Source organism: Cygnus atratus, chromosome 7, assembly GCF_013377495.2.
Source record: "Cygnus atratus isolate AKBS03 ecotype Queensland, Australia chromosome 7, CAtr_DNAZoo_HiC_assembly, whole genome shotgun sequence".
Classification (NCBI taxonomy): Eukaryota; Metazoa; Chordata; class Aves; order Anseriformes; family Anatidae; genus Cygnus; species Cygnus atratus.
Window position 1 is genome coordinate 35,493,551 of NC_066368.1, and position 26,742 is coordinate 35,520,292.

The 26,742-nt window shown below is 40.2% G+C and overlaps 1 protein-coding gene across 20 annotated transcripts in view; it reads left to right on the forward strand.

Annotated features, from left to right (window-relative positions):
* The window catches only part of KCNMA1 (potassium calcium-activated channel subfamily M alpha 1), a 475,606-nt gene extending 451,943 nt beyond the window's left edge, over nt 1-23,663 (forward strand). For 13 of the 20 annotated variants that reach the window (XM_050712038.1, XM_050712034.1, XM_050712035.1 and 10 more), the window contains 5 exons: nt 1,272-1,385; nt 4,650-4,780; nt 12,429-12,623; nt 13,724-13,842; nt 14,893-17,300. In XM_050712038.1, the coding sequence (XP_050567995.1) occupies nt 1,272-1,385; nt 4,650-4,780; nt 12,429-12,623; nt 13,724-13,842; nt 14,893-15,142 (809 nt within the window). In that variant the 3' untranslated portion in view covers nt 15,143-17,300. Of the gene's footprint in view, nt 1-1,271; nt 1,386-4,649; nt 4,781-12,428; nt 12,624-13,723; nt 13,843-14,892; nt 17,301-22,888 lie in introns of those variants that run through there. The other 7 variants (XM_050712043.1, XM_050712044.1, XM_050712039.1 and 4 more) reach the window with 6 other exon arrangements.
* Nucleotides 23,664-26,742: the final 3,079 nt, after the last annotated feature.

The following is a 26,742-nucleotide window of genomic DNA, read 5'->3' on the forward strand; positions in this document are numbered from 1 at the left end:
AAAGAACTCAGGCCCAATGTAGGGAAAAAAAAAAAAAAATTCTCACAAATGGGTATTTTGAAGGAAGTTTGGGTCAGTCGTGTTCCAAATGACAAATATTTCCTTAAAAATATCGCCTTGATAGTGGTCCTAAATGAAATCCTAAAGGCAAACGCTGGCTTCACCATCACTTCTGCAGTGATGATGTTAAATGGACATTCCCATGCTTTCTACAACTGTAATAAACAAGGGAGATGGAATGCATGCTAGGCTAACTGTTGCAAGAGGTTTTGTATAACTACCTGTCTTCCACCACCGACAATCAAACTCCAAAAAGCTTTGCCTGGGTATTCTTTTAGTTAAAAAAGAAAAAGAAAATAAAAGAAAAAATGCTCATTGTCAAGGGATTCATTTCCAACCATGCAGAGAATCAGGCTGAAAACACAATCTTTATTAGAGGTGAACCTTGCTGCTCTCCAGCTCTTTTCTTTATTTGAGTGCCAGCTGATGCGTTTCCTCTTCCACCTTTGTTTCCCATACATCCTCAAAGATGTAAGTCTTGTTCTAGTTTCTTTTCACGTGTCCTTGTTAAACATTCTTTGAAAATCTTTGTCCTTCTTTACTCTTTGTTTGTTTGTTTTTCTGTAAGAATGGGCCCTTTCATCCCAGTATTCCTATAACTGGGGTTCCCCATAAAAATGCAGGGTATGGAAGGTACGTCTGAAAAGCAAAAAAACTTTGTCTGCGTTGTACTGCTCCTGGAAAATGACAAATCCTAAATCCTGCATGTTGATCAAACATCAGACTAACTAATGGAAGCTTACAACAGGATAATGGAAGTTTCTTGTGGTTGTACTACTGTGTACAAACAGCACTCTTTATAGTGGTAATTGAGGTTTAAGGAAAGACACCTGTTTAAGGGTTATTTGAAACACAAAATAAACCTAGATAAAGCCAAAGTCCTTTTGTATATTTATTGCTTTTATTCCTACTTAGGCAAGCACAACATTTAGCTACCAAATAACCTACTTTCTAAATGACTTGTATATTTCTGAAGGATTATGCTTTTAAGAAATAATTTGTGAAAATCAAGTCAATTTTTAAAAAAGAAAGGCAGATGTTTTTACTGTACCTTTCCCAAAAAAATAATGGTTAGGAAATTCCCTGCTGATGGTCTCTTTTTTTTTTTTAATTTCTGTCCGTATATCTTTCTACAGCCTAAATAAACTTTTTACATACAGAATCTCCTGTCTAAAATTTCTTCATGTTATTTTGTTTTATTTATTTTTCAGGCTTTACACCCCCTGGGATGGATAGGTCATCACCAGACAACAGTCCGGTCCATGGCCTGTTACGTCAACCTTCCATTACAACAGGCGCCAACATCCCTATTATAACAGAGCTAGGTAAGACAAGCTAACATTTATCCGTTCGTGTACTCTTCCCTGTCTGTTTCCCCACCTCCCTTCTTATGCGACTGCATAAGAAAATTACCTAAACTTTATCTTATACTGCCATGTTTTCTCCTCTGATAACTATTGTGAATTACTCCCTCTAAAGAAAGATTAGTAACCGTTGTTTCAGTTTATGTGTAAAACTGAATTATATTTCTCTCTTTCCTTTGGGTTTTCTCAATTTTCCTAAATAAACACTATCAGACAAGATGCTTTTTACATAGTGTAACAAATAAACAGGGTTCTTTGGGATAAGGTTAGGAAAAGAAAAAAAAAAAAAAAGAAGCACTGTAAGTATGAGCAGACATTTCCTGTGCATTTAATCAATAGTAAGAGGCCATTTGTTTATTTCTTCATGGTCCAGAACTGTTTAATCATGTGTAACCAAACTCTGTATAATAGTATGAGAAATTTTACCCCTGAGAATATGATGATGGTAGGTAACCAGGCTCTGATTTCCACTCTGGCTGTGGGTATTTATGTTGTCAAGTGGTGTGATGTGAAGTGCAGAAGCTGGTCTGTTTTTTTCATGGCAAATACAAACCTGATTTGTGGTCCTTTGTCCTTTTATTTTCTTTCTCAGTTTTATTTTTTAGAGCCTTACCTGTCTTTTTCCCTTACTTTATTCTCTTTCTGTACTTTCTTTCCCCCCTAAATACTTTACCTATTAGCTAAGCCTGGCAAACTTCTGCCTTTGGTTTCAATCAGTCAGGAAAAAAACAGTGGAACCCACATTCTAATGATAACTGAACTGGGTAAGAAGTGCCTTTTTCCTTCACATCACTGTCTTATTTTCCACTGTTGTTGTTCTTACTGTCATCAGCTTTTTCTTTATTTATCTGGCTGTATCAGAGGGGCTACCCTCATGGCACTGCTTTGAATGTGTTTTATTTGTGGTTCTGGTTGAAATTGACTGTCTTGTTCTGGCCTTTCTTAATGATTTTTTTTTCATGCAGCATCAGTAAACCTTTGATCACACTCGTCTGACCTGCCGGCTGTTTTCATAGCATCTTCTCACCAATTCATTTTCTCTGACCTGGATTCCCACTTCCCAGGCGCCCCCCCCCCACCAAGTTTTCTCTCCTTTTCTCTCCTTCTTTTTCTACGTTTGTTATTTCAGCCTATTGTCAATTTGGTGGACATGCCCTAGCAGTTCTCACAGGAAGTCAAAGAAGAAGTAAAGAAACCAGGAAAGAAACCCCAGTACCACACTTTCCCTCCAGCTATTTGTTTATTTGGGGGAGAGCAGGCCATCTCTCAGAAGCTCGGATTTTGAAGCTGCAAAAAAGCATCCAAGCTTCTGTGTTGTTCCCTCTCAGTAAAGAGAGACAGAAGCTTTTTCGAGCAGTGTTTGATTAGCATTTCCTATGGCGCAGCACCACACATTCAAGCCTAACTCACGTAGCCTGAAGACCTTTCATAGAAATCATAGCAGCTAACTTGCATCAGGCAGATAAAGATATCGAGGATGAAGCTCTACTCGCAGGATTCACATTAGATTTGTAGTACTGTGGAAACTGACACCACGCACGGCTAGCAAGTGCATGTCAAAGTCAGGTGTTAGTCTGCCAGATGTAAGTGGAAAAAGAATGCTACTGTCAATAGCGCCTGCTTTCAGCTAGCAAATTAAACTAGGGCACAAGCTCTTCAAAAAGTACATTTTGAAACGATACGTCAGGCTTTCAAATACTATTTTGTTCAAGATCCTGGAGGATAAATTGATAGCCATTGTACAAAGAAAGGAGTAGCGTAGGTATCAGTGTTTGCTAGGGTGAAAATCTTCCGACTCACAGAGCAGAACACTTCTCCATTTAAAACGCTGAGGTGTTATGCTCACATGGTTACGTCTGGGAGTGGGAAGGCAGGGTTTTTAAATCCTTCCTCAGCTCTGGTCCTGACTTGGTGTATGATCATGGCCAAGCACTATCTCAGCAGTGCTCTAGAAAGAGTATAGCAATGCTCACCTCTTTCTGAAAGATGTAGCGAGGTTTTCTCTGTAATTATTTGTTTTCTGTAAGCTAAGCACGGCAAGTGCAATAGTATATACAAGTTGGAAAAAGATTGGGTGGAAAATGAAACTATACAGGAAGGAAGATCAGAATGGCAGGCAGAATGGCTAAAACTAAAGAGTTCAGAGCCAGAATGTGATAACGTTAACAGCAGCTCTCATGTTCATTTCCAAGCTCCCTGTGTTGGCTCAGCAGATGGGCTCACACAAGGAATAGGGACATAGTCAAAGAGCTCAGTGGCAAATTCCAAAAAAAAAAGTTTGTAATTTCCTTTCCTTGCAAGGGTATTTGAATCAGTTTGTCATTTACTAAGGTAAATTGTATTGCAATAGCATTGCTAAGCAATCAGTGCTTTCATGCCAGAGGAGGACTAATATGGAAATGAAATATGCAATGAAATATGAATCACTCGATAAACTGATCTCAGGGAAACAACTATTTTTAGTGGCATGAGGTGGAAGCAGAGAGCCTAACTGTGACAATGAAATGCCAAAGAAAGACTGAATGACAAATGTGACTTTGTTTGGGCTTTTCTTTAAAGTAGCCTGATATAGATCCTTTTTCATACTGGCTAAGACAGAGTTTGTGGAAGCGAGGTTAGGGAGACAAATACGTGAGAAAGGCGATGCTGCAAGAGAACAGCTGGAGTATTGCTCATGCATTCAGACAGGTGCCCATTGAAGGGACAGTGTATCCTCTTTTGAGCTGTAAGTGCATTAACACCGCTCCAGCAAGAATCACAGCAGCACATGGGACGGATGCCTGTGGGCTAGATCAGAGTTTTATGGGCAGCCTCGATTTTACAAAGGGGTTCAGACTTGCTGTCTTTTGATAACATTTCACTACACATGCATACAACCCTAGCCACTGTACCCGACCAACACCAAGATTGTTTCAATATATAAAAGAGCCCTGTGGATCTCATGTGGAGTGCAGGCAGGTGGTGCCAAGAAACTACTTTTACGGCTAAGGGATAGTCACCTGTGAAGAGCAAGAGAGTCACCTCTTATGAGCACGATTCTGACCCAACGATTTTTAAATGCACGTTTTCACATCCATCCTGATTTTAATTTCAGTGATGTCAAAGACACAAGTCTGTGTTTCCAGACATATGCCGTTTCTTTTTCTTTCTGACTGTGTAAAATGTGAGGTCACATGCTGGAGATGCAGAAGCACCTTATGATTTTATTATTATTATCATTTTCAGTAAATGATTCAAACGTTCAGTTCTTGGACCAAGATGATGACGACGATCCAGACACAGAACTGTATCTCACGCAGCCCTTTGCATGTGGAACCGCATTTGCTGTCAGTGTGCTGGACTCTCTCATGAGCGCAGTAAGCAAACCAAACCTTTTTTCATTCTCCTCCACCAGACTTTTTGTGAAAGAGTATGAAAGTGTAATCCCTGTTCCGCAGGTAGTTAGGAAAAGGTACTTTTTCCCCAGATGTCAAGAGAATTCCAGAGCATAAGCAAGGGTTTTTTTCAGTTGGATCCAGAGACCCTTAAGTAGCTGAGATATCCAGGACCACCACGAATCCACGATTTTTAAAAGCAAAGAGTCTCATGTCCAACCTGAAGGCTAATAGTGTCCAAAAAATATTGTATCTCCCTTCTGAAACCCAGACCCAAATTCAGTGTTAGTCTCTGTGCTCACTGTTCATGTCCAACAGCGTCAACCGTGTTTTAAGCTTGTAATTAGGAACAATTCTGTGAGTGCTGAGGAGCACCGATAGAACCATATGAAAGCCAATGTACACATCAAGTGAACTGTATTTATGTGAAGAGAGGTCATACTCTTTTTTCACGAGCAGCCTGGTGAATCCAACCATAAATTCATGCCACCAACTACAGATGGTGGCCTTTGGTTATGTCTACAGTAGGGTTTTGGTTTGTAGCCATAGTACAGTTTCAAATCAAACGTCTCAGTCATGCTCCTGTTCACCCTCCCCTGCTTCATATTGGCTATGTTTTCAGAACAGTTTTGCTCCATGCAGGCTGCACTTCTTTCAGAGGAACCCTAAGCTCTGCTAAATATAGCAAGGGTGTAGCCTTTTGAAAATTTGAGCGTAAGCTTTCAGAGCTCCCCCTGGAATATAGTTCCATGGTGCTGGAAATCAACTGTTGTAAAACCCACATGATATTGGAAAAGAGCAAACGGGTTTCTTTTAAGGAGCCAAGACTGACCTTCACCTAAAATCAGAATGAAGCTTTCTGCCTGTAAGGAAAAATCACATTGATCTTTATTATTTGATATTTTATTCACATTTCATATTTATGTACCTATATTTCAAATTTTTATTCTCTGCTATATGCCTCCTATGATCCATCCGCAGCTGAGTAGTATCAGTCAACAGTGACAACATTTTATTCTAAAGCAGCCTAGGAATTTGCAATAAGCTCAGAAAATACCTTGTTGAAAAGTTATTGGCTATGTTTTGCAGACTTGACAAATTCAGAAAGCCTAAGCAAACACACCTAAACGCTATACCTTCTGTAATTAAAATCTCTAGGAATAAAATACTTAGCATTTTCACATTGTAAATGGCAGTATTTAACGGGAAGGTTCCAAGTTTTATACTGAGAACTGTTCACCTACTCTCATTATTCGAAGCAATGTCCCCGAATGAATCTCTCTGCAGGCCACTTCCAGAGTCCTGGAAGAAGTTGGGTTAATTTTTCTGATCACCACTGACATTTCCACAAAAAGACAGCAAAATGTTGTGTACACCATTGCTTTCTTGTGCAAACATACATAATGTAGATAATAGAGAGTCAGTAAGGAATGTATAGAACAATACTCTGTAGAAATTTCTACCTGGAACTCATCACATGATCCTCACAAGATTTTTAGTTATTGCCATCTTTCATTCACGTTTAGATTTTGACAACACGTCCCTCCATTTCTGTAATTCCTTTCTTCAACAGAGACCTTTTTCATACAATGGCACAGCTAAGTGGTCATGTTATATGTAGTGTGAAGCCAGAGAAGTGTGATAACAGGAATTGAAAATTCCAACCAAGAAAGAAAAAAAAAATCAAGAACATAAGTTAAGGATCAGCCACTTAGAATTGGTCACTGTTCCATCTTTTCTTTCACCACATTGCTGATTTGTGGCAGTGTTATTTTCTCTTTCGTTCCTCAAAGGCCTAGTAAAGAGTTGGAAATGTAAAACTCTTCCTAACCCTCCAGAAAGTGTAAGATATGTGAGATGGTTTCCCTTTACTGCCCTTATTCTCATGGGAAGGATGTATGCTTCTTCCAACAGTTCTCCAAGGAAAGGAGCATTTCTCACGCAAACTAATTTACCTGCACTGTATTATCCCTGGTTTTCTAGAGTGCGCTCGGTTTTGGGGTCCATCATCTATATAGTGTGCCTAACTTCAACCCAGTAATGGCACACCAAACCCCAAATCCTATAAACTGTGAGATGTGCAGTTGTACATTCATCCTATTAGTTGCAGTCTGCAATGCAACTAGGTGGAATTCTGTCAGAAGGAAATAAATCACATTCTGCAGGCCTTTGCCAATTCATTTTGGGACAAGAAAATAGTTCACTATTCAGTCCACTTAGTGATTGAGTTTTATTGTTTCCTAATTTTTATAGCAAAGTTCCAATTTATGATCTCTGTCGATATCTCAGGAATGGCAATTCCTCATGTGTGCTAAAATACAAATGCACACTGCGTGAACTGCTTCATTAAGAATGAATCGCTTCTTACAGAAGTGGAGTTTTGCGGAAAAACAGGTGTCAGAAAGAGTAGAAAATAGAATAAGAGTAGACAGTGGCATACTACCCATTCACACAGTAGTCTTTCCAACATCCAGGCAATTTGAAACTTGAAGGAAGTTTATATGTAGAAAAAGAGGGTCAAAATATGTATTGCACAGTAATCCTTTTCTATGAAGTGTCTATGCAGAGTTGTATCCTCAAATCACATTGCCTAGTATAATGCGTTGTTTAAAGTATTCAGTTATGGAATACCAATTCAACAGTATTAATCAGTGCTGAAATAGTATTGTAGTATATGTAACTTTATTAATATAGGAATAGTGGTTTAAACCCTACTCGCAAATCCCAAAAAACCTGTGGTCACTTACTGAATCAACTCTGAATGCTGGAAGTCATTACTTTTGTGTTATTGTTATTTCCTGTACATGATAGTATTAGACATTTGAAATTTGAAATTGTCTGATATTTTCCTAGATCAAAGGTAAAATGCGTAATTAAGTGTACTTCTCAAAAGGCCGCCTACAGGCTATCTCCAGTTTGTCCTCTGCAGCAAAGGCAGAGTATCGCAAAGCCTGTGATTCACACTGTGGCAGTTTGAAGATCATTGCTCAGAAGAGAGTAATGAGCTCAGAAACTGCACTGCCTTCTGATGACTTGGTAACAGTCATCTCTCCAGGCTTTAGCTGAAGTGCCTGATTGTACTCTGTGTGAAGACCACACGTGTGGTTCAAGTTTCAAGTGTGGCAGTGGCTATTGTTAAAGCACACCAGCTAGTTATTGTTATGTCTGTGAAGAGACATCTGCAGTCATCAGAGACTTGAGCGATATAGTAATATTGGTTTTGTCATAACATATGCAAAAACAGGGAAGGAATATTTGTAGTCAGACTCAAGGTGGGGCCAGTCCTGGAAAGCAAAGTACATTTTCTTCACCAAAGTAATAACCAGGGGATTAGAAGCATCTTTTAGACAATGTGGAGGTTGTTGTAAAGAGATTGTTTTCATCTAAACAAAACTTACACGACATAAGAGAAGCAAGGTGTTTGGTTTTCTGAGGAGAAGGACTTTGTCTTTTTCTGGGTTATGTTGAGATAGTTATTTCAGAAAATCCAGTGCATGTGAGCAAACCAGTTTTATCAACACGCAGTACTTTCAAAGGCTTGCAAATCTGGCCTGAGAGCCAAAGCTTGCCTGTGTTTCCCTTTGGTGCCTAAACTAGGAAAACCAGAGAAGCTCTGGCAGGTTGGCATTCCTGTCATACATACTGCTGGCATTAGACCAGATAGCATCTGCGTTTCTCCCTTCCGATCTCCAGAACCAGACAGTAAAATTTAACAGCTGATATCCTAGAATGTATGTCCTTGTGCTAGAACTTCAGGTCTAGGTTTTTCTTTTATAACACAAAATCCTATTTCTGCATATAAGCAAAAGCAGCAGAGTGGAAGAAAGTGAAACAGGTAAAAGCAACTTTTCAGTACATCCTGTATTCAATAGTTCTTCCCTCTTCAGAGTTCCTACAGTCTTATGTAGGAAGAAAATAAACTGGTTTAATCTATTATATGGGTATTGTGAAACGCAAGACTCTTTTTGCGCGAGTCTGTTCAGGTGATTAGCAAACAGCATCATTTACCACAAAGTGCTCCAAACTTCTTTATATTTTGGACACTATTTTGAGAAGCAGTACACTGTCAAATACCGTAAAACCCTGTTGTTTTTTTCTGCTCTTTATTCTGTCCTAAAGAACTGCTTAGTAACTGTTTAGTAACTGTTTAGTAAGTTACTGGTGTTAGCTCAGTCGTTCCCCATGTTTGGATATACATTATCCATTCAACAGAATTCCTCCGACTGCAAAAGAAAAGGGAGTTAAAACAATTGCATGAAAGAGATGGTAAAAAACAGCACACAGTAGAGGAGGGGCCTTCCTAGAAGAAATCCATATTAAAAAACACCCTAGCAAACATTTTAAAAAATGGTGATATGACTTGGAAAATGACAATTTTAAAGTAATTATAAATGAAAAGTGCTATTAAAGTTAAAGCAATGTTATTAAAAGATGTGCTAATTTTCAGTTAAATTTTCTGTAAAAGACCAATTAGTTTAAGAGGCTTGACAGCATTAAGTGCAAAACATAAGCGCTCTGGTAATTATACTTTAAAAAATGATTGAACAAACAGGAAAGTGTCCCCAAAACATCAGAAAGAGCCGCACAACAATTCGGGCACATAGGCTAGGTGGCAGTGCTACCTCAGATATCTATGCCAGGATTTCCTTGCTGTTTACCTGGCTTTAGTGTCTATCATGCATTTCATTTTTTATTTTATCAAGCTGGTACCTATGTCATATTCGCATTGCAGACGCTGATTATAATGACACTATACAGATGTTCATTGTGGGGTACGGATAATGGCAGCCGCAAACAAGTCTGTCTTCAGCTCTGATTTTACAGCCAAGAAAAGGAAATCACTGCCATTACTGGAGAGTGCCGTGTTACTTTAAGCACAGCAGCACCTTTCCAAAGTCATTCTGTGGATTGCTTCCTTACAAGTACTGGCATATCCAGGCCATGTACCCTCCCACAGAGCAAGTACAAGATCACTCTCAAATTAATTTCAGTGTATTATTATTCCAAAGGAAATGGATATCAGCTAGTTCAGCTTTTCAGTGTTCTCCAGCTCCAAACTGGCAAGAGGCAGTGAAAGGAGTCTGATTGCTGTCACAATTGAAAGCAGGGGTGGATGGGTTTTTCCTGAGGAGCAGTAAATATTAGTACAGCAGGAAGCAACCCTATTTAGCAAAAGATGCCAAGAGACCACTTCCTCCTCACCCATCCTTTCTTGGTAACGTCTGGGCATTTTCCGGTCAGTTGCAATGCCAACACAGTCCATCCTGAAAGCTGTAATCTTTTCACTCATTGATGGCAAACAAACAAAACCATCATTTGGCTGCACTCATCCATCTGATTAAATGGTGACATCCACATCAGTCAGGCGAGAAACCCAAAGGAAGCCATTGTTCCAAGAGAAATGGTGTCTCCTTTGCTAATAAGTGTCGTAGCTTTGCCTCAACATTTGTCTAGCAGTGGGAGGCCCTTCTCGGGTGACAGCATTCAGTTGCATTGACAATAGACCTGATTCGTTTCTCATTTGCATCAGTTTCATAGTAGTGTATGGCTCTCAGAGTTACTCCTGGTTGGCGTATTCTGACTTAAGTCAGAATTGGGCCTATTTTTGTCCTAAGTGGGTTGCGGGGGGTGTGTGTGTGTGTGTGTGTGTGTGTTCAATTTTATTTTATGTTGTTTTAGTTTATTTCATTGGTGCCAGTATGTTTGTGACTGGTGCCTGACCTGATAAATTGTTGTACCACTGCTTTCATTTACAAGTTTAATATGAGATCTGTAGTAAACTGAGTAATACAGCCCCAGTATAATGTGGAGTGGAAAGTGTTGCCAAAAAGGGCACCTGTGAATCCCACCTCAGTGACATCAAGAAACAAGTAATTAATTGAAGAATAAACAGTCACACCAGGTTGTCTGGTCTCTCACTTATTAAACGTCATATAATCACTCCAGACTTACAGTCTCGCAAGGGGTCACAATGATTTTTCCATATGTTTAGAAAGGTTTGAATTACACTTGAATGGTTACATAGCCCATCCACATATGTAAGAGCTGTTTAGAGAATAGCTGTTGTTCTAGACCGATTCCTCCTGAACCCCAGGTAATGTCACACTACTCTTCACAGTACACTTCGTATTTGAAAATACATACTGCCTTATCCAGGGTAATTTAAACATTTGGAGCTAATGGGATGGAAAGATTTGCTTTAGGACTTGCATAACAGTAACAGTATTTTCCTCTCATTCTAATGTTGTCAAGAGGGGAATGGCATATATGGCTATGGAAATAAGCAGAGGTGCCTGAAGTTTTGAAACTTCAGTGTAACGGTGAAAACCATTGCCATGTAGAATTCATGTTCGCCTGTTTTATCTGTCATATCAAGGAAACAATGAAACTGAAGTTTCATTATGCAACGAAAGACTATTAGAGTAACATGGATAGGGAGTCTGGTCTGCATTTTTATCTCAGGATAAAACATTTCAGTCTGTACCTCAGTTTACCCATGTATTAAAGAAAATTGCACTATATGGATAGAGCAATGAATGTCATTGGAAAAGGTTATCAAGGTATTTGGATAACAAGTGCTCTTTGAGAGTGCAGTATCCTTTTTCACGTGGTTGGAGTAGATTTGTTCCAAGTTCTAAGTTCAACAAAAGTCATAAGTGTAGTAATGTGAATCCCGTGTACTCTACAGCTAGCTCATTTTCTTCTCACACATCCTCCACACTCGCAAAGCTTCTGAAAACCCACACATTGGTGTTGGCGTAAGCGATGGTGTCTCCTTTTTCTGTTGATCATTATTTTTTTTCCCAGTATGTTACACTGCAGATACCTAAGTGCGTCTCTCTGAACTATACCAGTATACTTTCAAGTGAACTTGAAAGTCATTCATCCGGCATTAAATTAATATTTAAAATGCCCATTGTTTGCCTGACAGACCAGCAATGGTACAGATGCTGGCAAAATGTCAGTGTGGAGTAAATCTTTCCTAATAAACCACTCTTACCCTATACCCTAGAGTTTTTTAAAAGGACGACCAGGATCCCAAACTCATCATACATTTATCTGGAATGAACTCGAGATGTTTAATTGATACACGCTTATGTCTGAACACTGTCAAGTCTCGTAATAAGATGTTTAGTACAATACCTCGGTTAGACTGCTAGAGTCCAGCCGTAGTAATAAGTAATGACATTTGCAGCACAAAGGCAGCTCCCCAACGAATTGGTGACAAGAGTAAAGAGGCAATCTAGCCTGCGTAAGCTGTAAATGTGGTCTGAATTTTACAATTACATGTCCTAAAGCCCATTATTAGACATGAAGGCAATGAGAAGGAAAGCAGTCATCGCATCACTACTAACACCAATTATAGGAAACATAAATCATTCAAATTTTTGTACTTTAACAAAAATCAGCCTGAATTGGTGTTTAAAAGGAAGGATCTAGTATAGGAGCCTAATGGGATAGAAGCAAATAGAGTAATTGGAGGCTGCTGTCTTTTCACTTTCTATATAAAATTATTTGAAGAGACAGCCGAGAACTTTAAACAGCAGAAACCCAGAAAAGTTGTAATTTGGATGTCTTCGGTTGTGACTTTAATGGTATTTGCCTAAAGAGCTTTCTTTTATCTCGGCAGACATACTTCAATGACAATATCCTCACACTGATACGGACATTGGTAACAGGAGGAGCCACACCGGAGCTGGAAGCACTGATTGCTGAGGAAAATGCATTGAGAGGAGGTTACAGCACACCACAGACACTTGCAAACAGGGACAGGTGTCGAGTTGCTCAGTTGGCTTTGTATGACGGGCCATTTGCAGACCTAGGGGTAAGATCACAACAGAGAGGTAGGACCAAAGCCGGTCCTGTGATCTATGTGTTGTGTCTGAGACCGAATCAAAAATCTATCCTAATTGGTGCATCATTCTGATTATTTGGTTCAAATGTTTTGGATGGTTTGAAACTTTACTACGCAGCTGTCAGGTTTGCTCTTACGCTTTTTAAGAAGCTACATTACCTCCTAGTGTACTTTCCTGAGTATTTCAAGCAGAGTCAAAAAAAGAAAAGCTTGGCTCTTCGTAGATGTCATCTAAAGAGATGGATGAGCCAATTTGGAGGAAAGAACCCTCCTAATCATAATACGCTGTAAACATGAGCAATATGTACACCCTCATCAGGTTTTGATAAGTTTATTTAGTTTTTGCACGGAGCTTTCAGTTCTCAGTTAAAATATACGTATTAGCCTGGGAACCAAGCTGCAAGGTTTGTTTTCTGCTATGGATGAACTATACTGAAAGCCTAATTTTCCGACATTCTCACTCCACTACCCTAAGAGAAAAGCTAAAAAGTAATTAGTTAAAAACTAATGTGTTTTGCTAGTCAAAGCAATTATTTGATATCATTTATGAAATATGGCATACATATCAGCATTTTTTTAAAGTGGGAGAGGTTTTAGTATCCTTTTAACTCCTCAGATCTCTTATTTCAGTTGTCTTTGTCGGCGATTTTATTTGTCAAGATGACAGTACAGCTACTGCCAAAACCAGTCAAAACTATGAATAATAGTAGGACAACAGATAATATAATGTGTAGAATTATGCCTCGTTTGATATCCAAATTGCATTTCCATCCGAAAGCAAGTAATTCACTCTTACCACTATGGTAACTTTTCATGGACCAAGGCTGTCAAAAATAATGATCATTTTATATATTTGTTTTTATGTGAAACGAAATGTGTAGTTTATTCATTGTCTTGGGTAAGGAAGTTCATATTAAAAACAGGCTGTCTATACATTGTCGGTTTTGTAGAAGATCCTACTGAAAATCCACTGCACTGTCATGGTTTTAAACGAGAAAAGAGCAAAAAAGTGCTGTTCTCTTGTTTCTCTTTACCTCCTTTTTTTTTTTTTTCTTTTTTTTCAATCCTAGGATGGAGGTTGTTACGGAGATCTATTTTGTAAAGCACTGAAAACATACAATATGCTTTGCTTTGGAATTTATCGATTAAGGGATGCACATCTAAGCACTCCCAGCCAATGCACTAAACGGTAAGTCCAGTCCACCAAAGGAGTTGCATCCGTACGGATTTGGACAAAGTGGGTAGAAGTAGGAATCAGTGTAGGTTGACACTGTACTTGCTATACCTGGGATTAGTGGTCATAATAATAAGAGACTTCCGTCCCTGAGGCAGCCAAGCCAGATCTCTTTCCAGCACCGAATGCATTTGAAAACAAACCAACAAATGAAAAAAGAAGTGAGCTTTGTGGTTTGTATTCATTTCTTGCCCATACCAAAAATTCCTGTTGCTTTGAGCATGTACAATGCTTTTTGCATGAAAGATGTTAGCATTGGGCTCTTTCCTACACTTCAAAGTGGATTGGTTGAAAGTGGTGGAATCTTGAAATTGAGAAATGTGTATGTGAGGCCCGTGATGTATATTAGCAATGTTGGATCCTTGTACGTGTGGATTTCTCTTTATAAATGCTTGGTGATGTCACGAATCCACAGGTGGAATGGAAAAAAAAATAAAGTGAAAATAAATTAACCTCACTGCCACCTTCCTGATATACTTGTGTTAGGTACAGTCATTAGCCAGACAAATAATTGTATTCTTTGCTCAGATGACAGTATTTAAATATTTAATAAACATACAGTAAATATATATTTGAACCTGCTTGAAAATGACATTGCTGGTAGGTCTGTTTTTGCTTTTTATCAATATGGGAATCTGTTTGCTAGAGTCACTGCATTCCAGTGCAGCTAGAGATAGGAGGGTGAGCTGTATGCTGTATTCTCTGAAAAATCATGATGCAGTTCCCTTGGAGAACATCCTACTCAGTATGTCTGTCCCACTCAACAAACATCCAGAGAGCGATATCTAACATGAGATGGCACCAAATAATTGGTAATATGTCAGCTAAAATCAGGTATATATTGAAGAAACAGAAAGGCAGAAATCTGGATAAGTGTTCATGAGGTAACATCTCTAGAATAATTTTTTAGGTGAGATCTAAACCTGCTTTCTCTTTTTCTTTCTTTCTTTCTTTCTTTCTTTCTTTCTTTCTTTCTTTCTTTTCTTTCCTTTTCTGTCTTTCCAGTTACGTTATCACAAACCCACCGTACGAGTTTGAGCTTGTGCCGACAGACTTGATCTTCTGTTTGATGCAATTTGACCACAACGCCGGCCAGTCCCGAGCCAGTCTTTCTCATTCCTCCCATTCCTCCTATTCTTCCAGCAAGAAGAGCTCATCTGTTCACTCCATCCCATCCACAGCAAACCGACCGAACCGCACCAAGACCAGGGATTCCCGGGAAAAACAGAAGTACGTGCAGGAAGATAGACTTTGATGTGTGTACCTGCTCCCACTGTGTGTGAAACTTGCATTCACCTCCCATTCTCCCCAGTTAATGTGTCCAACAGTAACGTTCCCCGTTTTGCCATGGAGCTCTCCCTTTTTGTACACATTTTTTGCATATGTATGACAGTGTGCATGAGATTGTCATTTTTATTTCACCACCATAAAACCCTTAAGCACAACAGCAACAAAGCAGACGGACCAAAAAGTTATTTATGATGCTAGGGGAGATAAAAATTCTAAAACCCATAGGCACATTGAAAACTTAAATAACTCACTGCAGTTACTCTACATATCAGAAAACAGAGTGTATTTAATGTGAACACTTTTGATGTTAGAGTTACACAAAAGAAGTCATTAGCACAGAAGCGTTGATGTATGTTGCTGTAGGTTTTTATAATCATATTTACAGGAGTTACCCCATGTAGTTGAAGCTTACAAAACTAACCAGCTGCAAAACAACAACAACAGCAAAAACACTAATTTTTCACTCTCAAAGCTTATATTGTATAGGGCTTACACTCTTTGTATAGATTATCGCTACGCACCTGCTTTATACCAAAGCAACATCAGGGATGAAGTTGCTCGTTTTATGTTATTCTCTGAAATACAAGCCTTTTGGAGATAGCGGTTTTTTTCCCCTTTAATCCTGAAATTGTCTGGGAATGGAGTTGTCAAACTCCAATGGTTTAATTTCAATTTAGAAAGAGTCTAATTGCATATTAAATTATTATTCTGTCTATTTATACAGCCACAGAAATAGCTATATTTTCTTTCACTTTTGACATTTGGGATAAAAAGCCATATGTATCATAAATATCAGACGTAAGTCAATAAAAACTGCCTTGCTGGGACTTTTACATCTTTAAAAGGTGAATTAGTCACCTTATGTATAGAATAAATAATGTTCAGAAAAGAGCAAGCATTTTTCTGTGCTTAAGTATTAGTTCTCGGGGGACTTTATTCCTTTCCCCAGATGGTAGTTTAGTGTTTCCTAGTTAGAGCGATGGTATAAATCTTCCAACGAGAGTCCCAATACGCAAGGACCCTCTGGAAATCCCAGGCAATGTTCCAGCTGTTTTTTTATAAGAGGGGTGTGCCAGTACACGTTAAGCAGGAATACGAGGGAAGACAACAGAGCACCTTTGAGATCTGAGAGGTTCCTCTCCCAATTGGAAAGAAAAGGTGCTGCACCCTAGATGGCTAACGAGCAGAACAAGAGGGCCGGGCTGAAAACATCCACTATTCCGAGGCATCATGTTCTAGGCACATGCCAGATTCTGGTTGTTGCATATTCTCAGCAATTACTCACCCAGCCAGAGATTGTGTCAAGGAGGTAAATGAAGTAGTGGAAAGGAATCTATCCTAGACAGCCACAAAAAGGATACTCGAGGACTAGAGTTTAATGTCAAATGCCAACGTTCCAAAATATATAGAAATAGTTCTAGGCGATTTGAAGAGGTGCCCAGGGTAATGAGTAGGAAGGCCAGGAGAAACATGCCACATCGCTACCCAGCAAGAAAGCGTACAGGGGGAAAATAAGTACTTTGACGCGGGAGCGATGAGCATTGTAACAGCCAACCCAGACAAGGTGCTTTTATGGTTAGTGTTGTTTTCTACCTTCCCCTTCCCCAAGCATGATAAGTTTGAAGAATTGCTTGCTGTGTGATTTGACAAAGAAGCCAAGCACTTTTACTGACAAAACCTGGAACCATCTAAGCGGGCTACGGAGAGTGCCGTGCAGTGTTAAGCACGATTGGAATGCAGTATATACGTATGTGTGCATTCAAACGCATCTGTAACTCCTGTCAGTGAAATATGCGGCAAATTTTGGTCGCTCCCCCCCCCAAACAAGTATATTACAGTTGCTCTTGATCATAAAGACACATTCGTGTGTTTCTTCTTTCAAAGAAAGTTATCGTGTTTTGCCCCGAGAATATTTATGACTACAAGGATGTGCCAGTTAAAGTGCTCAACAGGAAATATGACAGTTTAAAAGCATTGTAAAACTTACATAGCTTACTTCTTTTTCTAAAGTGCAACAAGGATGAATAGAATGGGCCAAGGTATGATAATTAATGGTTCTGCATGACCTAGCAACTGCTGTGGGTTTCCTTCTATAACTTTGTCCTTGTGAAAACTTGTGAGATTAAAAAAAAAAAAAAAAAAAAAAAATAGTAGTTACAAACTTTATGCAGTTATTGGCTTGTATGTTTGGGTGTTTGTTTGTTGTTTTTTTTTTCCTTTTTTTCCCTCCAAACCGGAAGTAAAACTGGCTGCTGCTGCTGCTGTTGCTCAATCCTTTTTTATTTTTGATCCTCTCATCTGCTTGCCTTTCTAATTGCACGTGTCCTCTCGTAAACACCCAGGTTCCCGCCCAGTGAAGACGCCTACCCCGGTGCAGACATTACTGTAATTTCCCATTCCTCATTCTAGCCCCGTTCCTCCCCTCCCTGCTATCCCGTCCCTCGTGTATGCACATGAGCATCTTTTTATGTTGGCGATATTGACGGAAAATACCGGAGAGCAGTTATGCATTTTGGAGGAATGCTGATGGCTTTGACACCAAAATGCTTTTCCATTAATGTTTTATCTGTATTCCATTTAGTAGAGGAAGGAAGAGTGTTAATATGTAGCCACTTGTCACATACTAAATAATAATGATTTTACCAAAAAATGGTGTTTGTATAACAGTGCAGCTCAAATAAGAAAAAACATAAACAGTCTGCATTAGAGAAACAGCTTGTCTATTTTGTGAGCAACAGAAGAGAAATATCTAATATCTGAAGTCTTCAGATCATATCGAAGTTATTTTCCTCTGTCCTCTGACCTTAAGTCTGCAGGACAAAAGTTGTGACTTTCAGTTATGCCTTGAGCAATTTTCACCATTAAGTGACCCAATAGTTTCTTTCAGTGACAATGTTCCGATACGGAAATAGTAAGGACTTTGGAAGGTCGGTCATTAAACGTAGAGGAACAGTCAAAGTTTTATACTGGAAAATACCAAGAAATCTCCTGTTTGTTCAGACACCTATCCCAAATCAAACATTCCTAGTAGCTACCCTTGATAGTTGTGAAAGTGGAAAAACTGCACTATTACCGATGTCCACAGATGACAAATGAGAGCCTTAAATGGAGGTCCTGTGATTTATCTCAGTCCCAGCATGGTTTCTACAATGGAAACTAGGATTGTAAGTGACTTTGTGGATCTGTATGTCGACACAAAATAATATCTTGCACACCCGCAGGCTCTCGGCACGGGTTCCGACTGGCCTAAACCAGCAGAGTCAGACATTTTCCAGTGAAATCCCCTTGTCAAAGTAGGGAGTTTGCCACTTGAAAAAATGGAAAAAAAAAAAAAAAAAGAAAAAAAAAAAAACAAGAGGAAGTCCAGAATAGCATTTCTGTCCCAAATCTTTAACTGTCTCAGAGCAAAATAAAGGCCTGCCCAGAAGGTAAGAATAGTTTCCTTTTTTTTCCTCTATCCCTGCAAATTACTTCCTGCCTACCTCAAGTGAGATATGCATCTGCCAAACCAAGAATCGCTAAGAGAGCAGAGGAACTTTCATTTAATTATTCTCAGATGGGAAGAAACGGCAGAGGAGAGTTTTCAGCCTAGTTTTAAACATGCTACCTGGGCAGGGGCTACCCAAACACATGGCCACGCACGCAGTTGAGATGGAGGTGTCACAAAAAGAAAAAAAAAATAAAATCCTTGTTTAAAGGATTGTAAACTAACCAGGAATTATGGTGAGAATACAGATTTAATAAAACTTTGCAGCATGTTTAGCCGGGACTTTCTGTGCCTCTGCTCAGATGAGAGGGTGTTTCACACTGACACTTATTCAAACATGATTGCTCAGGCCAGAATTTTTAAAGCACCAGAGCAAAAAATTTGTTCAGGAAAAGTGTGAGAGTCCAATGGAACTCGATGAAATGTCGATTTTGATCATTGTACGATTAATCATTGATATATGTTGATGCCGCAGGGAAGTCCTACACAGGATAGTAGTACCTATTGATTTGCAATACAAGTATGAAGCCCTGTAGACCTCCACAGACGCATACAGGCACTGATAGCCCGTTACAAACACGAGCACACGTTTGAGAGGAAGTAAATGTTTTCCGCTTCATGATACTTGAAGGTACCTAGCTGTTCCAGCATCTCCCAAGTGATGTCAAAAACAAATCCGTCAAGTAGAGTAAGAAGATCAGGGACTCTCTTGAAGAGCTCTGTTTAAAAAAATAGGAAAAAAGGCTCGTTCTCTCTGTAACACAGAAATGCATATGGTAAGGATCAATATCCATGTGCCAGAAAGGAGAGAAACAGACAGAACGTGACAGAGAACCACCACTATTTTGGAGGAGAAACCAGTATGTGAAGACCTGGAAATTTTTTGTCTGGACAGATTTAAAGGAAGAAGGCTGTGGTTTTGTTGGTGTAATTGTTTATTAGTAAGAGACCTAAAGCTCTGCACCTAGACTTTGAAAGACTGAAAACATAGTAAGGAAAATATGGAAAAGCATGTGAGGGATCAAAGAAGGGCATTTAGTAACTGAGAGCAAAACACACCAGTGGCCCGAAGTGACGATGGGGAGTGTCAGTCACCTCCCATTTCAAAGTGTAGAGGGCAATGGACAGAACGGGCGTTTTGAACAGCAGAAAAGAGCTGAGACAGGTGTAAAGCCGGGTCCAAGCATAGATGCTGGAGATGATAATGCCCGGATCGAGGTCTCACCTAAAAACGAAATGTAACCAGCCAAAGAAAGGAGAATCTACAGGTTTCTGCACTTACTAATTATCGTCCGTATTAATTACTTGCCAAGCGAAGGCAGAAGGAGACTTGATGGTGTCAATTTGTGAAGATCAGCTCTCTGACATGAGTTTTATTGTAAACAGTAACACATAAAGAAGTGGCTTGCGGTACACATTCCAGGGAAAGAAGGGGCAATGGAATCACTATTCGCTCGCCACAGTTCATCCCAGATCCATAGTACTAGCACCGTTCTTCCCTTTCTTACTCTAGAGATCGCAATAACTTGCAGCAAGTTCTGTTGGCAAGGAAAGTTTGTGCACCGTATGGTAAAAAGTAATCTAGAGATAAAAGTTCACGGCGCTTAACTCACCTCGAAATCATTTTAAACACAACCCATTAGAAAACTGTTAGTTTGAAATTGTTTATGTGATCTATCAAGGCTTTTAAAATATGATAACCATCACACTTTACACCTCTCGGAAAGGTTAGTTTAATCGTAGATCACATAAAATTGGTTTCCACAAATGCATAATGGTTCATGTGTCACACTCAAACTAAATGGTTTTTTAAATGGAGCCCAAATTATTTTGATGTGTACACATTCCCAAAATTTTTTTTCCTACAACCTTTCCTAAACCAGCCCCCATCAGGAGCTGTTCCCTTAAAGTCTCATTAATAATTCAGATGTTCTGATGACTTTAAAAGATCTATGGAATTGAGGCCTGCCCCCCCCTCCTTTTTTTTTAGCTGCCTGACAAAAAGATAAATGAATGTAGAAAGAAGCAGTAGGAGTCTGGCAAGCTGTAGATCATCTCCGAACAGATTGTAACTTTATCATTGTGTCAGGAAGAATAATTTAAAGCACTTAATCAGTTAGCTTCGGTGTGCGGGATGTAACATTATGAATTCCTATCGTCCAATCTGTTCAAATCAAAGGGAACTTAATTTTAATAGGTAAGAGAGAGAGAGATGGAAGAAGAAACAACATCCCGACTCAGGCAACTGTAAGCGGGCAGGAAAACATGTACCCTAATCTGAAGTGAGCGGGATAGTGTAGAAAGAAGAAAAATCTAGTTTTGAATATAGGAATAGAAATGCAGCAAATCTGCCTACCCTCAATAAACAACCCCTAATAATTGATATAACTTCTTTCTCTAATTTTTTTTTATATTGTTATAATTGCATAAGCACAGGTGACAAATACATCAGTAAAAAAGAGGGATTAAGCCCTCACGAGTTTGGGGTTTCGTGCCTGCATTGCAAGTAGACACCTTAAATATGTAGGAGGTTTCATTGCCTAAATTTCATATTCACCAGAGTGACTGAGAAGGTCAGTAAGTCAGTAAATCCATGCAGCTCTTCAGAGCCCCTACCTTTGAAGCTAGTCGCTTATTCTTAATGCATCTGCGCTCAGATGGTTGTCCCTCACTCTTCCCGGTCTTCCTATTTCTGTTCTTGGCCTCACCTCCCAAGCTTTTGTGCTTGGTCTGAGGTGGATTTAGTTGTGTGTGTGTTGCGTTCGGTTTGGTTGTTGTTGTTTTGTGTTTCGTTTGTAAATGAGCACCCCACCCATTCCTGCCCCGATTCCAGCCAGGATACAGCAGCATTTCAGGGGTAAGCAGAAGTGCTAGTTTGTATCATATGGTGAGAAAGCAAGGCCTCCAAAGCTATTTGGGTTCCCCATTGGGATGAGAAGCAGTGTATAAATGTAAGCGCAGCAGCTCTGTGGTGGCTCACATTAAACATGACATGCAGCAATGGAAACGCCACCGCTGCAGAATCACCTCTGCAGAACCACGTGAGCTCATTGCTCTGCACACCCACCTCTGGAAATGAGGGACAGAGAGAGGTGGGAGAGCGGAGATCCTCCTCACAAATCTGTGTCAAAGCACAAGCATGCAAGGACCATAAGCCACAGAAAGAAGAGCCGTTTCCAAGTCCTTGTATGGAGCTATCCTACCAAGTTCCTTATCTGTCAGTTAGAAATTATACCAGTACTTGCTCTCTGAAGCGCATAAGAAAATCATGGCGATTTTGTTTTTTTCCACTGTGAATTTTGAGAAGTTTTTGTCCACACCTGCTTATGAACAATGCAGGATGGCAGCCGCAAGCCTAAGCAGTGAGGTTGTAGCTGCAGTATTACAGCCTCTCAGCAGCCACCCTCCTTCCCACATTGCTCCCAGCCCACCCCAGATCAGTATCGTAGAATTCCTTCTATGATCGGGCTCTGCCAAAAGATATGAAAGAAGCAGGGTCCCCTCTGATATTCCTGTAAGGACATTCTCACTTCCTTTGCCTTGCTGTCACGCATCACTACCAATCCATTCAGGCCTGACACCCCACTACAGTCTCCCGCAGCATCAGGTAGGTCACACACCATCCCAGACCCGAGGGACTGGCAGCCGGGCAGCTGAGTCACAGCCATCCCCGGCAGGATTGTGTCCCTCTGGCCACAAGAGCTGTGGGACACCCTGCGGGTCTTCAGTGTGCATGAGAGCAAGCACCTGCAGCTGAAACAGTTCAGAGACGTCTTTGACTTTTGGGGTACTTCTCTGTATAGGACTCACATGCTCTTTCCTACATCACTCTTACTCCAACCGCTCTCCCTGGCTTCTCAGTGTAACCCTTTATTTTTAGCATTAGTTCAAAAAAGGGATCAGATGACGTTCACCCGAGCATGAAAAAAAATAAGTACAAAAGCTCTCACGTCCAACAAACAAACTGCCAGTTTTCTTTAACTTCTATCAAATATGCCAACACGTCATGTTCCGTCTATAAAAAGTATTTTCAGAGGCATTAATCTAATGCACTGTACCACTAGTAATTAGTCAAAGTCACCTTCTATTGATTGCCCTTTCTCTATAGACTTCACTGACTGCTACCCCCTCCCCTTGTTATGGTGTCTGTGTGTCTGTGTGCTTCACTAATGAGAAATTCTCATTTTCCCTCCTTATTCTGTCTCTACCCACTTTGCTCCCTAGCAGAAAAGAAATGGTTTACAGATGAGCCGGATAATGCCTATCCCAGAAACATTCAAATCAAGCCCATGAGCACTCACATGGCCAATCAGATCAATCAATACAAATCCACAAGCAGCTTGATACCACCGATCAGAGAAGTTGAAGACGAATGTTGACTCCTTCAAGGCCAGAACTAATTTTTTAAAGCCCGACAAACTTCATGAACGGTGACGTGACATTTATTCCTCTTACATGCTGAACCACTGATGGAGAAGTTACGAAGGGCAAGCGTAATGGGGAAACAAAGTAGACAGATCTTTGTTTGTCTGCCTTTAATATTGCTTCCATGTATTTTGGAAACTTTCAGTTTTAAATGAACATAATCAGAACTAGTCATGTATAGCCTCTAGCAGTTTAAATTATTATTCTTTATTAGGAAAAATATATATTTTTTTCTTTTTTTCTTCATTGTAAAGTATTTTCCCTTTCAAAAACTGCAGATGTGGCCGGACTCCTAAAACAGGAAATAATAACCAAAAACACCACACCCCAGTCTTCGGCCTAAAGGAGGATGATGGTCACAGTTATAAGGCTATATAATCCAGGGAGACAAAAGAGATATTTACAAAAAGGAAATAAGTGAAGGCCCAACTTGTATTGTAGTAAACCCCAAAAAAAGCAAGGAAAAAAAAAAAAAAGAAAAAAAGAACAGTCCACAACATGTTTCTTTACGGAAGGATGTGTATTTTGCTCAGCATTGACACCAGCTCTTAATAAACTGAACCTATTTATTTTCAAAGGTGAAAGTCATATTTTTGTACACATAACACTCTTGAGACATTATTGGTTTTACTACCATATGCAGCTCACCCTCATTGCCAGTGACATGCAAGTCCAACCACCCCACGCACTGTAGTGCCCCAGCAGAAGCCCCGCATCGTCAATAGCCCTCCGTGATGTCAAGTGTACTGCGGAACATCACCACCGCAAGCTGAGGGACGCGTAGGCAGGGCGCTCACAGGCAGCACTTGTTATAAATGGCAACCCCGGCATCAGCAGAGGCTTATTCCAGACAATTCCTTCTTTGCCACGCGTTACAGCACTGTGAGCTGGAGCGCATAAACAGTGCGTGAACTCATAAGCCATAAGCGTTCTCATCCACCATATTCTGTTGGTTTCTTACCTCTGAAGTGCTGATGGGTCCACATCAGTCTTGCGTATCCGACTCAAATTCTTCCTGATCTGCAGCAAGCTTTAGCCCCAGACCTGTGGTGATAGCCCAAGCCTCTGTGAAGGGCATTGAATTGCCTTTGCTGAGCGCTGATCAGGATAAAAACCCGTGGCTTTGCCTCAGCTTGACAACATGTCAATGCACTGTTGTCAGTGATGTGCTGTACCAAGTGACATCACAGTTTGGCAGTGTCTTTTTTTCCCCGTTATGTATCTATTTTAGTTTGCTTTGTGGGGACACCACGCTTAAAAGTACGGCAATAACCAAATCAAAGTAAAAATAATGAATGTATTTATTCTACCTTACAAAAGGCCATCGACAGGTGCCTTTTGTGTCAGCCAACAAGCTTTCTAGCCAGCAGACAGAAAAGCGGTCTCATATCTGTGCTGCAGTATCTATTCACCCAAGCATTTGGTGGTCTAAATGATTCAGTAAACCTGTCTATCTCAAAGTAGCAACATCAGATACAATTGTGTGAATAAAAAAAAATAAATGAAAAGGCTGTGTTACTAAGGAATAAAACAAAAACATAGGAACCAGTAAGTAGGAAAGGCAGCTTTTCATGGTGCAAGATAACCGTAGGCTCTGTAATTCCGCAGAATTGTGAAATACTGCAATAAAACATACCGTGGTACTTTTATCATTAGAGAAATATCCGTGAATCAACCTGATACAAAGCAGATTAATATGTTGTCAAAACAATGATGTCCACTATGTAATCCAGCATTTAAGCTAAGCTCTCTCAGCCTCGATGTTTGTCCACTGGCTGCGGTACAAATGTAACCATACTACCACCTAATAGGCTTTATGCTGGAGTGACTTCTTGGACTGCGACTACTTTGTTGTTACATTTTGTAGAATAGGTATTTAAAGAAAATAACAGGAATTGTTATGCAGTATATGTAGAATTGGATCGTTTAAAATATTTCAATCTCCTGCAAAGAAACGAAACAGTTTAAGCAGTTTCTCGTTACTATTTAGACCATGTTTATCTCATTTCACAGTCCCAGAACAGAAGATGATTTGGGCGCGTTCTTCCAATCTATGCCACTCGAGCTAACGACATGTTATAATCTGCATCCAGTTTCTGCAGTGGATCGTGTTAGGCCTTTTCATTGAAGTCAGCGCTCCTTTTTCATTTATGAACTGCTTTCATGCTAACCTCAGTGGAAAAAGCCAGTCCCGCGTACAGGAGAAATCTCGAAAACGGTGTTGGACCTCACCAAGTGCACATTAATTGTCTTTTCCTAAGACTGGTGTGTAAGCTATGGGCATAGCAAATTACACCTATGCACACAGTGCCAGTTCTGAGCGTCCTTCCTTCAGAATAGAGTACTCAAAGTATAAAACACACTAACGAATCAAACACCACCGTCATACATCGTTAAGGTTTGTGTGCCTGTCCAGGGTAACCATCATACATTGAAATGCCAAGCTGCCAACTGCACACAGGTAAAGGACAAGTTCTGATCACTCTCGCAGATAGGTCTGTATATAAGGGTAGGAAAATAGATCAATAAATGAGAGACAAGCAGGTATAATTGTGCTGTTTGGACTTCCCAGTTATAGAAAACATAAGAGAAATCAAAAATACTTTCTTGCTCTTCTTCTCAGTGATCAAAGGCTCAGGACTGGCTTCTAGCAATTAGATGGAGGAGTATGTAGCTAGCCTCTCAGCGATCTTTGACCTCAACCATTAAACACCATAGTAAGGTCAGCACTAAGGTTTGGATATGCTATGTGGCATCACAGCGAGGGGCTGGGAAAGCCACCTAAGGACAGCTGATGGGCAATATGAGGACTGAAGGAGAAATGAAATTTTGAGGTTCCTGAAGAAATCCTACCCCTCTCTCAAAAGAGAAGGAAAAAATTGAAGTTGTGCTTTCGCAGGAGTTGCATGCACGACCAATCAAGGCTAAACAGGCTTTGGTGTTTGTAAATCAGGTGGTGGATACCATGTGTGTGTTTTCATGTGTGAATGCACACACACACACATATGTGTGGATACAGATACATGTATATGGGGCGTGTGTAAGTATTGGGTACAGGTCAGAACCACCACCAAAGGATGACAGTTTTGTCTTTTTTTTTTTTTTTGGGGGTGGGGGAAGAGATGGGGTGAAGACGTACACAAAGAGAAAGGGCATACATTACCCAAGGGCTAACACATGGAGGAAGTGTATCTACTGGTCTCACATGGTCTGAACACAGAGAAGCCACTCTAGGTGGCTAGCTGCATGCCGGCCGTACGCTTACAGTGTGCTGCCAGCCCTATGCCCCACATGCACGTGGTGGCATGCTCGCATAGTGCCTGCAAGCCAGCCGGTCTCTGTCTAGTGGGCAGTATTTTAACTCAGCCCCTGAATCGCACCAGCACCAAAGTAAAAGGACAAAATTGCCTGCTGCCCCGGCATTGGACAGGGTGCTGCCTGGGCAGAGCACCGTGCACAGCCGCCTGACAGCCACACACAGCACAAGTTAATGCGTAAAGAGGATAGTCTGAGCCTAAATGCAATGGTTAAGGCCTCAATGTGACTGTTTCAGTGGTGCATGTAAGGCAATGGGCATGCAATATATTGTTTGGTAGGGAGAAAATTGGAAAAAAAAAAAAAAGGCAACCACAAACAGCTTCTCGAATACTGCA